This window comes from Bos indicus x Bos taurus, chromosome 24, assembly GCF_003369695.1.
Source record: "Bos indicus x Bos taurus breed Angus x Brahman F1 hybrid chromosome 24, Bos_hybrid_MaternalHap_v2.0, whole genome shotgun sequence".
NCBI classification, from domain to species: Eukaryota; Metazoa; Chordata; class Mammalia; order Artiodactyla; family Bovidae; genus Bos; species Bos indicus x Bos taurus.
The window spans coordinates 20,970,699-20,983,688 of NC_040099.1; the positions used below are offsets into that span (position 1 = coordinate 20,970,699).

Sequence of the window (12,990 nt, forward strand, 5' to 3'; positions counted from 1 at the left end):
ATAACAAGATTTTAATTATATGAGCTTTTTCCATTTTCTCCTCTGCTCAGTTCAATTCAGTCGCTCAGTCATGTCTGACTTTGCAACTCCATGGACTGCAGCATGCCAGGATTCCCTGTCCATCATCAACTCCTGGAGCTTGCTCAAACTCATGTCCATCGAATCGGTGATGTTGTCCAACCAGCTCATCCTCTGTTATCCCCTTCTCCTCCTGCCTTTAATCTTTCCCAGCACCAGGGTCTTTTCCAGTGAGTTAGTTCTTTGCCTCAGGTGGCCAAAGTATTGAAGTTTCAGCTTCAGCATCAGTCCTTCCAATGAATATTCAGGACTGATTCCTTTTAGGATTGACTGGTTGGATCTCCTTGCAGTCCAAGGGACTCTCAAAGAGTCTTCTCCAACACCACAGTTCAAAAGCATCAGTTCTTTGGCACTCAGCTTTCTTTATGAGCCAACTCTTACATCCATACATGACTACTGGAAAAAACCATACCTTGTACTAGACAGACCTTTGTCAGCAAAGTAACATCTTTGCTTCTTAATATGCTGTCTAGGTTTGTCACAGCTTTTTTTTTTTTTCCCAAGGAGCAAGCTATTCCGTCACTACTACTCTTATTATGTGAATTTGAGACCAACAGCACTTATAACATTTCCTCCAACCTCTTTTTTTTCCTTCAAATTAAAGCTTAAACTGGCTACATATTTTGCCGAACTACTAATGTTTTGCAAGTGCTTTCTTTACAAGTTAAAATACCTCCCATTTTGTATTTCTAACACAACAGAAATCAGTAAAATGCCCAAAGAATCCCCTTCCCTAGAAATCTGTTGTCTTCAAGTCTCTCAGCAAGACCTGAAAAGAACACAAGTGTTCACCCAATCCTTGGAGAATCCCCACGCAGCAGGACCTTTGCAAGCCATCCATCCTTTTCAGCTCCTAAGTCCTCTGGATATCAATGTCTCTAGAAATTGGAGACAAAGCGTTTGTTTTCTGACATACAGTCTTATTGATCCATGATAAAAATGAGGTTGTCTCTTCGTGGGGACAGACACTGGTGCAGAGAACCAGGAACTAGAACTTGCATTACACTCCACCATCAGGTCAGACCTGGGAGTGGAAAGCAGTTATAGAAAGACCAGTCTTGAAGAAATCAAAAGCACAGCGATTTCCTTACCAGGAGTTGTTTTCCAGATAGAAGAAAGGTTCTACTAGACAGCAACTTTGGAGTCTAACTGCCAGCATGTGGTTTGAACTTGTCTTGTAACATCTGCTACAGGTGTCTCCACCAATATGACTACATTCTTCAGTGTCAATTTTTTGTTGCCACTGGCTAGAATTCCACTGTACTGTGCTTAGTCACTCAGTCGTGTCTGACTCTTTTGAGACCCCATGGACTGCAGCCTGCCAGGCTCCTCTGTCCACGGGGATTCTCTAGGCAAGAATACTGGAGTGGGTTGCCATGTCCTCCTCCAGGGGATCTTCCCGACCCAGGGACTGAACCCAGGACTCCGGTCTTGCAGGCAGATTCTTTCCTCTGAACCACCAGGGAAGAATTTCACTAGGACAAGACAAACAAACTCAAGGTAACAGTTCCAAGGCAATATTCAAATTCCATCATCCAACATCCAGAGATCCTTAGAGAGGAAAGGTAACACAGTTCTACAGAGACAATGAATTAATCATTTAAAAAAGGAAAAGTCTTGGGAGGGCAGTAGAGAGCACAAAGATGAAACAGCTGCCATAAGAGACCCTGATACATCTGCTTTTCTTGCCTGGGCTTCAATTCACATTTGCCCACAACCATACTTCCTCTCTGGATGCCTCTTAATTTCCGTAGCTGACCTGAGTTTCCAGCTGCATCTGGAAGGTTCTTGCGTTCTCTCATAGGTTTGTGTCTCCTTTTCTTTATTTGCCCCCATATTATGTTTACTTATGTGTCTGAAGATAGTAAAGCAATTCTTTAATCTCTTCTTGTTATTTTAATTTTGGGCAACAAATCCTTGCTGACCTAGCTCCTCTAAGTCTATAGTATTTATGACAAATATGTTGTTTGATAACCTGGTGGTATGTTTCCCCTCCTTCTCATATCCCTTCTTCCTTTTTTATTTTTGGGTGGGGGGGAGCGCATATCTGTTGATCACTGTTTGACCATAAGGCATCTTAGAGGCAAGCAGCCCCCAGAGAGAGTGAAGAGAGTCAATAGGTCTATCTTCCCCAGCCCAGACCCAATGGCCTTCTAGACACATGGACATTTCGTGAGGTCTGTCATCTGGGAGCTGAGACAGATTAATAGGAAACAGATGATAAGAAGTGTTTAATCTGATTAACCCAAAGAGCTTGTCTTTACCTAGAGAGCAGAACTCTGGGCGAAAATGGGTCACAGACTTATTGTAAAATGGAGGAAGTCTAAAACAAAAAACACAGAACAGTCACTGGACGTCTCCTTCTGCAAAGAAAGAGTCAGGATTTCAAAGCCAAGCCCTCTTGTGCCGAGGCCGCAGCCAGCCACTCGGGCTCCACAGAAAGATAACAGGAATAGGAATGGGCTCCGGGGTTCGTGGAGAATCACCAGGTCCCGCCATCAAAGAACAGAAAACAGGAAACGTGACCCACTGTACCTAAACCCACTAGGGAAGAGTGTGTTCAAGACACTGTGAGCTCGACCCTTGTGCCTTTCACAGACACAGCAAGAGGGAACCCCACCTGGGACCTAACTCTGCAGAGGCAGCACAAGGATAGAACTTGCCTCCTATGGGATGCAGGACAGAGTCAGTAAGAAGCCCAGGTCCAAGGGCTGAAGTCCGAGAAAGAAGGGCAAGGGGTCCAAGGGGAGAAAGAATGACTCTGGGGCTGTCTCCTGGTCAGAAAACAGTCATTTTTACTCTGTTTCTACAGATAGACAGGAGACAGTGGGAGGCCTGCCACCGCAGACAACAGAGAACTGGAAGCACCCATGTGGTTCCCCACCCCGGCACCTAGACAGACTGGTCCTCCAAGCTAAGGTGCATCACTGCACAGGCCGAGGGTCTCACCGTCCATGGTGCCAGCAGCTCCTCATCTTTATTAGCAAATATAGAAGCACCACACGGGTGCTATTCAGTGGCTGGAGGGGACGGAGCCCCCTGCTGGGCTCAGCCACACAAAACCAGCTCACACTGAGCAAACGAGGAAAAGACACTCAGTCAGAACACCCAGCAAGGTGGGAAAGGAAGGAGGAGCCATGCTCACACTAACAGGCATGAGAAAAAAGAACCTGAGAAAGGGAGGAGTTGGTGGTGGCCGTGCTCATGGGTCACAGCTCCATCCCCACTCTCTCCACAGGAAGCCATGGGCCCTCTACACTGTAGCCAGAGGGGGTTCAGACACTGGACCAAGTCTACACCTCACCAAAAGCCCCACATCACACACACACCACCTCCATCACCACCAGTGAAAGCCGGCATTGAGAGGATCCCTCCCAAAAGACTGCACTCAGCCTCAGGATCCTTCTCAATACCGTGCCCCAGGGAACCACCACCTCTCCATCTATTGGCACATGAGCTGAATTGCTGCAGCCTCTTTTGCTCTAGAAGGTTCTTCTTGAAGAAACGCTCCACTCTCATTTAGCTCTCTGCTGTAACAGAGTAACACAAAGCACACAGCTGCACAGTACAGCTCCTGAGAGGAAAACACTCTACAAACATTTTGAAAAACATTTTGAAACTGATGTTTCAGTTGCTGAAAAATTACTCTTCTGCATCAGCCAATGGAACAGCCTTTCCTTACATTGTTTTTGTGTCCTTGTGGGCTTCCCTGGTGGCTCAGTGGTAAAGAATTCACCTGCCAATGCAGGAGACACAGGTTTGATCCCTGGTCTGGGAAGATCCAGGGAGCAACTAAGCCTGTGCTCCACAACAAATGAGCCTGTGCTGCAGAGCCCATGCTCTGCAACGAGAGAAGCGACCAATCACCACAACTAGAGAAAAAGCCCATGCAACAATGAATACCCAGTACAGCCAAAATAAACAAATAAGTAAATTGGCTTTATCCTTGTGATTTGACCTTTAGTGAGAGATGAAACTAAGCTCATGGAGAGCTTAATCACTTCTGCCACCTTGCCAGCTTCTGCCGACCTCACCTCTCTCTTATGGGCAGCCTTTGTCATCTCAGAGGTTTGGGGAAACATGCTCTAAAAGGTCTAAAGACCCTTCACATGGGTTGTTCCTCCCGACTGCAAGCATAAATGGCACTTTGAAATCTTCAGCCAATTGTTCATCCTTTTAACTCTAGCTGGATACTTGAAAGTGTCAGCCTAATGGGTCCCAGAGAATCAGTCAACAGGCTTTACTTGCTTGATGAGAAGACAGGGTTTGCTTCACAAAACTGAAGCACAGAGGTTTGAAGTCAAACACAATGCCTCCAAAGACAGCCCATAGAAGACTTGCAGATATTAACTTTAGGATCCTAATGACTTCAAACCTTACTTTTTTTTAACTCTCAATTCCATTCCTTCCCCCACAATTCTTCCACTCCTTTTCTCTTCATGATGAGATTTAGTCATCAGAGCCAGTTGGCCCTCTGAACATTTTTCTGGCTTCTGGCAATAGGATCACTTGCTGGGACCAGAAAAGTTTTTTTCTCTAACTAACCTCATTAAATGCAGACTTCACATGCCTGTCATACATATATATATATTTTTTAACTCTGTATCTGTTAAGTTCATCTCCATAATTTGACCACTATCTTTTTGAGAGACTGAAACTAGAAGAAGGCAAAGGCATATGGTGTTTGCTACTTTATGTTACATCAAGCGGTCATACTAAAAATGTGCAAAGTCATACAGTGGAGAGGAGTCCAGAGGTACAAAGAGCATGGGGCCTCTCTATGTACCAAAAACTCATTCCAGCTTCCTGCCGTGCTATCAGCAAAGACCCCTGTCTCAGCTGCTAGCTGGGACCATCACAGCAGTGCCCCGTGGCTTTCATTGCTCATGAGGTTTGCTCGGTTGCTAATCGTGAAGGCTCCAATCCACTCTCATCCCAACGGGTACAGAGTTCCAACGTTAACACTGGAGAATTCCAAAGACATGTTACCTCCAATTCATCAACAAGCAGTCCTGGATTCTAAACATACCTATACTTAGTGAAAACAGAGGTGAAGGAGAAGAGAACTGGGGTGAAGAAAACACGACTTTGGAGAAATTCACTTGACAGCATTTTAAGCCCACTAGCCTACAGGGGAAGGAAATGGCAACCCACTCCAGTGTTCTTGCCTGGAGAATCCCAGGGACGGGGGAGCCTCATGGGCTGCCGTCTATGGGGTCGCACAGAGTCAGACACGACTAAAGCGACTTAGCAGTAGCAGCAGCAGCAGCCTACAGGGATCCTGGATCCTTCCAGTCCAATCGTGCGGTGGGAAGGGAAGTTTTTGGGGGAGCTGCATATGGTGCTAGACTGACAGCAGCCAGTGTCCCATGCCTGTAATCATTCAACCATTTTTTAGATGGGGAAGAGAAGAAGTGATCTTGAAAAAGAACAGGGATTCAACTAACTGATGTGAAAAAGGCTTTTTTCCCTCTGTCATGTTTCCCTTTGCCATTTCAACTTAAGATTGTTTCAGGTTTGGTTGTCTTTTTTTAATCCCAAAGAAATCTCACCTAATATTTCCATTTGGAAGGGGAAAAATTGTGTCATAATGGCAGCTGGTACACCACACACAGGATGCGTTCATTCCTTTGTATAGACATAAACCAAAGGGTAATACTTAGTATTGCGCTATTAAATCTATTTCAGATCTTGTCAATAATAGGACACAGAAGGACAAAGAGCGTTTTTTAATACAAAGAAGAAACTTTGCCTTCTTGGGTATTGATGGTAATTCACACAGTCAAATCTTCTCATTTAATATACTCAGGCCTGAAGTAATATAATGGTGAAAAGCGATTAAAGCATAAAGTCTTTTAAAAATGACACATATGCACCTTAAGACTCTTAACTTGCAGCCATGGTGACTGACTGTCAGTTTCTCTGGGATGAGACACAGTTGGTTGCCAGGCACACTGCTCAGGAGATGCACCTGCCCATCATTTAGGGCCATGACCTTTCTTTGAATAAAAGTCCAGTGGGACTCCCCATGGACTTTCTTTCATGAGCCACTCACATAATACAGTCTCTGATGCCCAATCTCGGTGTCTTTGAAGTGAAGCAAGTACTGAAGATGCTTACAAAGACCAAAATCCTTCTGGATTTTTATAACATTACACCTTTTATGCTTATCACAACCCACTCACATTGACAAGAAATGCTTTTATAGTAAGGAATTTTGAATCATTTTCAACATACTCAAAGCAGTGACTTTGTATACTCATACTTAATCAGTTTATAAAGTGTTCACGTCCCATTTAATTACCTAATTCTAATAGCAAGTACAACTGGCATCAGCAGGTTTGGGAACAAACACACTGACCCTGTCAGCACCCAGTTCTACCCTCTGAGCAGGAAGACCTGGCTGTCTGGGAAGACAGCAGGCTGGGCTGGCCTGGCTGCTGGGGTTCAGTTGCCATGGGGATGAGACGTATGATTACATGTATCACCCGGGACTATGGAACAATACATCAGTTAATGCAGTGAGTCAGTAATATGGAAGTCAGCTAGCTAGAAAAATCCTGTATTTGAAATATTTTAAGGGTATACTGCAAATAAGTGAATTTTCTTAAGACAAGTTAGCCCATTAGGACTTTGATCTAGCCTGTTGTAATGTAAATCTGCTTTCCGGTGCTTTCTCTTCCTGGGAAATACCAATTCATACTCATGTCCCAAATTTGACTGGATATCTGCTATATTTCACCCAGCATTCAGTATTTGTTGCATTCAGCACACTGTATGCACCTGGCTTTGTTCTAGATTCAGGACAAGGATCAGAAGGGAGTTTATCCAAAGTCATAGATCACAAGACTTTTCTACAGGTAGACATGATTTACACACATAAAATAATTGGAGAAACTATAAAGCAGGTAATCAAGGAAGTAAATGATTAAATACAATCAAGTGCCTGTGCATATTTTAAGGTCACTCAGTGCTACAGGCAGTTGAAAAGCAGGGTCAGTGCTGAAGATCCCACAGATTTCTCTCACTTCATTTCCAACAAGATCACGAACCCTCCCGACACACTGACCCTCCAGCTCCTTAGGTTTTTGTGTCAGCTGCACAATTACTCATCAACCACAGGGTCAGACAAAGGTTGTGCCTCAAGACACTCACAGCCTCACCCACTTAACCGCAAATGAAACAGAATTACCCAGATTCCCCTCCACATCAGCTGCTCCCTCACCCCATCCCTGGGTCTCCAACAAGAAAGCAGGGAGGAGGAGGAGGGACTGGAAATGGTTCTTTCCACTGCCCCCATGCACGCCACTCTCCAGGTGTAGACTGGGTCTTGGCAGGATGACCGGTGCTCTCCTAATTAGAGGCCTGACTTAAGACCATGACACGTATTAAATAAATGCAAACTGACTCAGATGTGGAAACTTCTATGCATAAGGCGAAATTTAGGTCCTCTCTTTTTCTTTTTATGTTACGTACTTGCCTCAACTTGGACCAGTGCCAGGAGGAAACCTTCCCGTGGAGTCTGTCTGCTTAACATAAATTACTGCTCTCATTGCCATTCAGCCCACGTGTACAGTGGAGAAACCAGTGGGTCCGGGAAAATCAATGGCTGCAGGAATGGGCGCCAGTGAGGTTTCTTATGTGACCACAGGCAGGCCATCTGAACCACAAATAATCTGCACAACATCAACTGCTGTGCATCCACGTGTGGCCCGTCCTATACTGATTTGAGATTTCCCTTTCAATCGCCTGAGACCACAGGCCAGGGGGCTGTAGGGAGTCACCAAGAGGCACATGAAAGTCACTTCAGCTGGCTGGAGGTTCACCCTGGCACAGCCCCACGAAGAACCTCATCTCTCCCCACACTGACAAAAAGAACCTCATCAACAATCCATCTTACCTCCAGCTCTACTCACCAGCCAAACAGCAAAGAAAGCCAGAATGAAAGAGGTAACTTTCAAAAACAACTGCCAGAAACTGCTTCCCTAAAAACTCTAACCATCTGTGCTAGGGGCTAACCCAAGCATAGAGAGCATAAGAGTGAATACTGCATTTTATTCCCAGAAGTGGCATCAATTCTCACAAGTGTAATCACCGAGGGCAGATGGCAAGCACCCCCTTCTGCAGATGTCACTCACCGATGCAGGCATGGACCCTCACAGACAGCTGTGTCCTTAGGATGATGCTGTGCTTCTTGCCCCGCCTAATGGAGACAGGAGACAAAACATTCATTGGCGTCAGAGGGGTTGGCAAGGTAACCCTACCTGCTATCAATCAACCTGATGGTTTGGACACGCCCACCTGGGGAGGCCCCAGATAAGCAGAAACCCACACTGATTAACTATCTATCCTGAAATACTGTGATGTCACAGGACTTTACAGAAAATAAAACAATGAAGTTTGACTCTGTTAGACTGGCACAGGCATTTCATGGCCAAACCTGGTCTGCTCCACAGAGTCACATGTACTCACGCCTGACCATGTTGGGAAGTTTTTAAAATCTGTGCCCATCAAGTGAAATCCCTGGAATGTAACAGCACAAATCTGCTTGATCATTCCCATGGCTACTTTTACATGTTTTCGGATATAGAGAAAGGACACACTTAGTGGAGCAATCAGAAAAAACTGTTTTTCTGTGTGACAATTCAAGACACATTTTTTCTCTATTGCTCCAACAGGAAGACGGGGTCCAGTAAAGACAGCGTGTAGGCTATTTGTCATTAGGATGTCAATTTACACCGCACCTTGTCTCACCTTTGCTTCCTCTTCACTTCATTTCTTATAGAGGAAGATACAGGATGCCCCCACCCACTGTTCTCCTTCCACAAAGGCTCAGCCCACTCTTACAGAGGAAAACCAAAGCCCAGAGCACATAAGAGAAGATATATGGGGAGCATATGAGTTCTGTCTTCCTGGTGTAGAAAAGGCTTTGAGCTTTGGGAAAAAAGAGGGAAGCCAGGTTAAACAGAGCCAGGAACCATCCCAGGAGCGGGTAATCAGCTCGGTGTCTCAGTAGCTGAGTTCCCTCCCCATCACTCTGCAGGCCACGTTCAGCCCTCCCCCTCAGGGCTCCGTGTATAACAGTGTCTCACAGTGCTTTCCCGCTTCCTGGTTTTGTGGTTGTGCTGGAAGACAAGGGCACATAAATCTCACCAGGGCACATGATATTATAAATATGAAGTCACAGGAATTACAGTACCAGATCATATGTTTTATTCTTGAGACCAGATACGAGGGGAAAGCATGGTTTCAAAAAAAAAAAAAAAACTTTTTTCAATTCTTTTAAAGGGGAAAAGAAAATCACTCATATGGTCCTACAAAAACATGGAGCAGCCTCTATCCAGCATCTCCTTGTAGGCAGAGTCTGCACTCACAGTCCCTTCAAATGCCCACAAGTCCCTCCTTTTAGCTTTTGCTATGTGCAAGTTACCAGCCTTGAGTTTGCACATACACAACACTCAACCCATCTTCAAAGACAAGTTTGAGATTCCTATAAACACAGACTTCTTTGAAACTATCTTCTTCATGTACAAAAAACCTTTTTCTCTCTTGACAGTCCTTTACAGGTGAGCTTTCCCATTTTGTAATTTTTGTTTCTAGTTATAGCCTTTTTTCCACCAAGATAACTTCCTTTAGCATTTCTTTTTATGATTTATTTTTAATTGGAGGAAAATTATTTCACAATATTGTGTTGGTTTCTGCCATACATCAACATGAATCAGCCATAAGCATACATATGTCCAGGCTTCCCAGGTGGCTCAGTGGTAAAGAACCTGCCTGCAAAGCAGGAGCCACAGGAGATGTAGGTTCGATCCCTGGGTCAGGAAGAGGACAGAAGAAGCTGGCAGGCTATAGTCCATAGGGTAATGAAGAGTCAGACACAACTGAAGCGACTTAGCACGCACAGATGCATACTTATGCCCCCACCCTCTTGAACCTCCTCCCACCTCCTACCCCATTCCATTGCTCCAGGTTATCACAAAGCATCAGATTTGAGCTTCATGCCTCATACACCAAATTCCCATTGGCTATCTATTTTATATATGATAATGTGTATGTTTCAATGGTACTATCTCAATTTGCATTTGTTTTAAAGATGGTTTGGTGGTGTTGAGTTCTTTGAGCTTTTGCTTGTCAGTAAAGCTTTGGCTTCTCCATCAAATCTGAAGAGAGCCTTGCTAGGTAGAGTATTCTTATTTGTAGGTTTTTCCCTTTCATTATGCCACTCCCTTCTTGCTTGCAGAGTTTCTGCTGAAAAGTCAGCTGATAACCTTATGGGGATTGCCATGGATATTACTTGTTGCTTTTAATATTTTTCCTTGTCTTTAATGTTTGTCCATTTGATTACTCTGTCTTTCAGCATCTTCCTCCTTGGGTTTATCCTGCCTGGGACTCTCTGTGCTTTCTGGACTTGGGTGACTGTTTCCCTTCTGATGTCAGGGAAGTTTTCAGCTATTATCTCTTCAACTGTTTTCTCAGGTCCTTTCTCTTCTCCTTATGAGACCCCTATAATGCAAATGTTGGTACATCTGATATTGTCCCAGAGATCTCTGAGACTGTCCTCATTTCTTTTTATTCATTATTCTGTTCTCGGGCAGTGATTTCCACCATTCTATCTTCCAGCTCACCGATTCATTCTTCTGCTTCACTTATTCTGCTATTTATTCCTTCTAGTGTATTTTTTTACTAAAATTATTGTATTCTTCAACTCTACTTGGTTGTTCTTTATATTTTCTTACTCTTTGTTAAAAACTTCTTGTAACGTCTCGCTCTGTGCGTCCATTGGTTCCCTGAGTTCTTGGATCACCTTTACAACCATTATGCTGAACTCTCTTCTCTTGCACACTGCCTATTTCCATTTCATTTAATTGTTCTTCTGGGGGGTTATCCTGACCCTTCATCTGGAACATATTCCTTTCCCATCTCACTTTATTTAAATTTATCTAGACATTTCTAGTGACAACACTCCTTCCATTCCTATGGTCATACTAGGAAGAAAGATCCCATTAAGTGCATTGAATTGAGTTGCTGAACAGCCTCTTGAGCGAACTACCAGGAAAGGTGGGGTGGGAACAGCAGTCACCAGGCATGCAGTCTCCCAACTAGTGAACCCCCGAAAGAGGCCAGACCCTAACTACCAGAAACAGCAAACCCAAAGTTCTCTTACCTGGAAGATTTTTTGTAACTCATGTTACCAGCAGTTATAAGTCAAAAATAAATGAGCGATAGACAAAATACATGCTTGAGATGCCCATAGAGGAGGAAGCACAGGATGGCAGGAGAAAATAGTTCAGAATTCCTCAGGAGTTCTGGAGAAGTTCAGAAGGGCCCATTGAGAGCCCCTACTTTTATCTTCAGACAACTGCGGAGCTTCATTTGGAGGAGGTGTTTCAGTTTTCCCACAGAATTCTCCAGTCCTGTGGTCACAAAGGATCCGGGCACCTGTATGAGAACTAGCACAGTCCTTCTGAGGAAGCCGCTAGCCCACCATTCTAGAGGTGCCATCTTTTCTGTGCTCGTACGTTGAGAAAACAGGCAATTAGATTGGTAAAGTTAAACTCGAAGGGAATTTAAGAGAGCATAAAACAAAAAAGGCCTATATATTTTTAAGTTGTCTTTATCACTTATAAATCCTCTGTCTCGATATTGCCACCTCCTTCCCTGTCTGCCCCTTTGCACAGAATCCAATGATGGAAGAAATCTGAGTGGAATTTGAGACTAAAGGCTGTGGAAGCCCCTCGACGGGGGATGCGGGGCCAGATCCCAGGAGTCCATGGCAAAGGAGAGGGGCTGCCAAGGCAGAGGCCGTGGGGTGGTGAGTGCACCCAGGTCCACAGACGTTGTCCTTCATCTCCCCCAACCCCGACTTTCTCCTACCTTTGGAGCGGGTACCACTGCTGTGCCCATTGTGCAGACAGAGAAGCAAAGCTTGTAGTAATAACGGAACCTGCATAAAGTCACGTGACTGATGGAAACAGACCTGGGCTGACAGCAGAGTCCCTGACTCCTCCATCATTTGCATCATCCTGCCGTTTGCTGCACAAGTGCCCCACTCAATAACCTTCTCCAGCGTTTACTAAGGATAAAAAGTGTCCCAGGTGTTTTAAGGAACTGGTTTAACCTCAGTACTGAAATCTAACAGAAAAGGACACAAAAAATTAAGATGGAAATATCTTAAAAAAATTGACAAACCAAAACTTAAAATACATGAATATAATAAAACAGGACCAAATAAGGTTTAATCCTAAGAATTCAAGAATTACATGATGTCCATGTTTTATTTATCTACATCAAATATCAATGTATAGACAACATCCATCAAAAGGTCTCTTTAATTTGGTAGCTTCCCTCCTCCCACCACTGTATTTTATAATTGGGTAATGCTGATTGTTATGCATTTCTTTTACATATGCCATCTTGCTGCTATTATTGACCCTAAAAATCTTTTGGCTGATTCATTTAGCTTCTTTTAGAGAAATAATCATTTCATCCATTTAAAAATAATCAGTTTATCCCCATTGTTCTAGTAAATATGCCCTTGTCTTCTATTTCACAGCTGAAATTTTCAGAGGAAAATTAAATAATCATGGGTATGCTTTCCCCTCTCCCCAGTGGGATACTATGTCAGTCTGGGTTCAGCAAATAATAATCATAATAGTTGTTAACATTTATGGAATGCTTATCATGTGCCAGATGAGGTTCCAACTAATTTATACAGATTTAGTCTTCAGAAAACTCCTATGAAGTAGGTAATATGATTGCCATTTTGAAAGTCAGGAAATTGTGGCCCAGAAGAGTTATGCAACATAGCTGAAGTCACATTAAAAAGTGACAGAGCTCGAACCCAACCCAGGCAGCCTGACCCCAGAGTCTGTACGCCTACCACCTCCCTGAGGCTGCCTCCCAGCTGGG

At 44.1% G+C, this 12,990-nt stretch overlaps 1 protein-coding gene across 10 annotated transcripts in view; it reads right to left on the reverse strand.

Annotated features, from left to right (window-relative positions):
* Nucleotides 1-12,990, reverse strand: part of FHOD3 (formin homology 2 domain containing 3) — a 521,961-nt gene that overhangs the window by 437,384 nt on the left and 71,587 nt on the right. For all 10 annotated transcript variants that reach the window (XM_027526407.1, XM_027526417.1, XM_027526409.1 and 7 more), the window contains exon 3: nt 8,217-8,281. In XM_027526407.1, the coding sequence (XP_027382208.1) occupies nt 8,217-8,281 (65 nt within the window). The remainder of the gene's footprint in view (nt 1-8,216; nt 8,282-12,990) is intronic.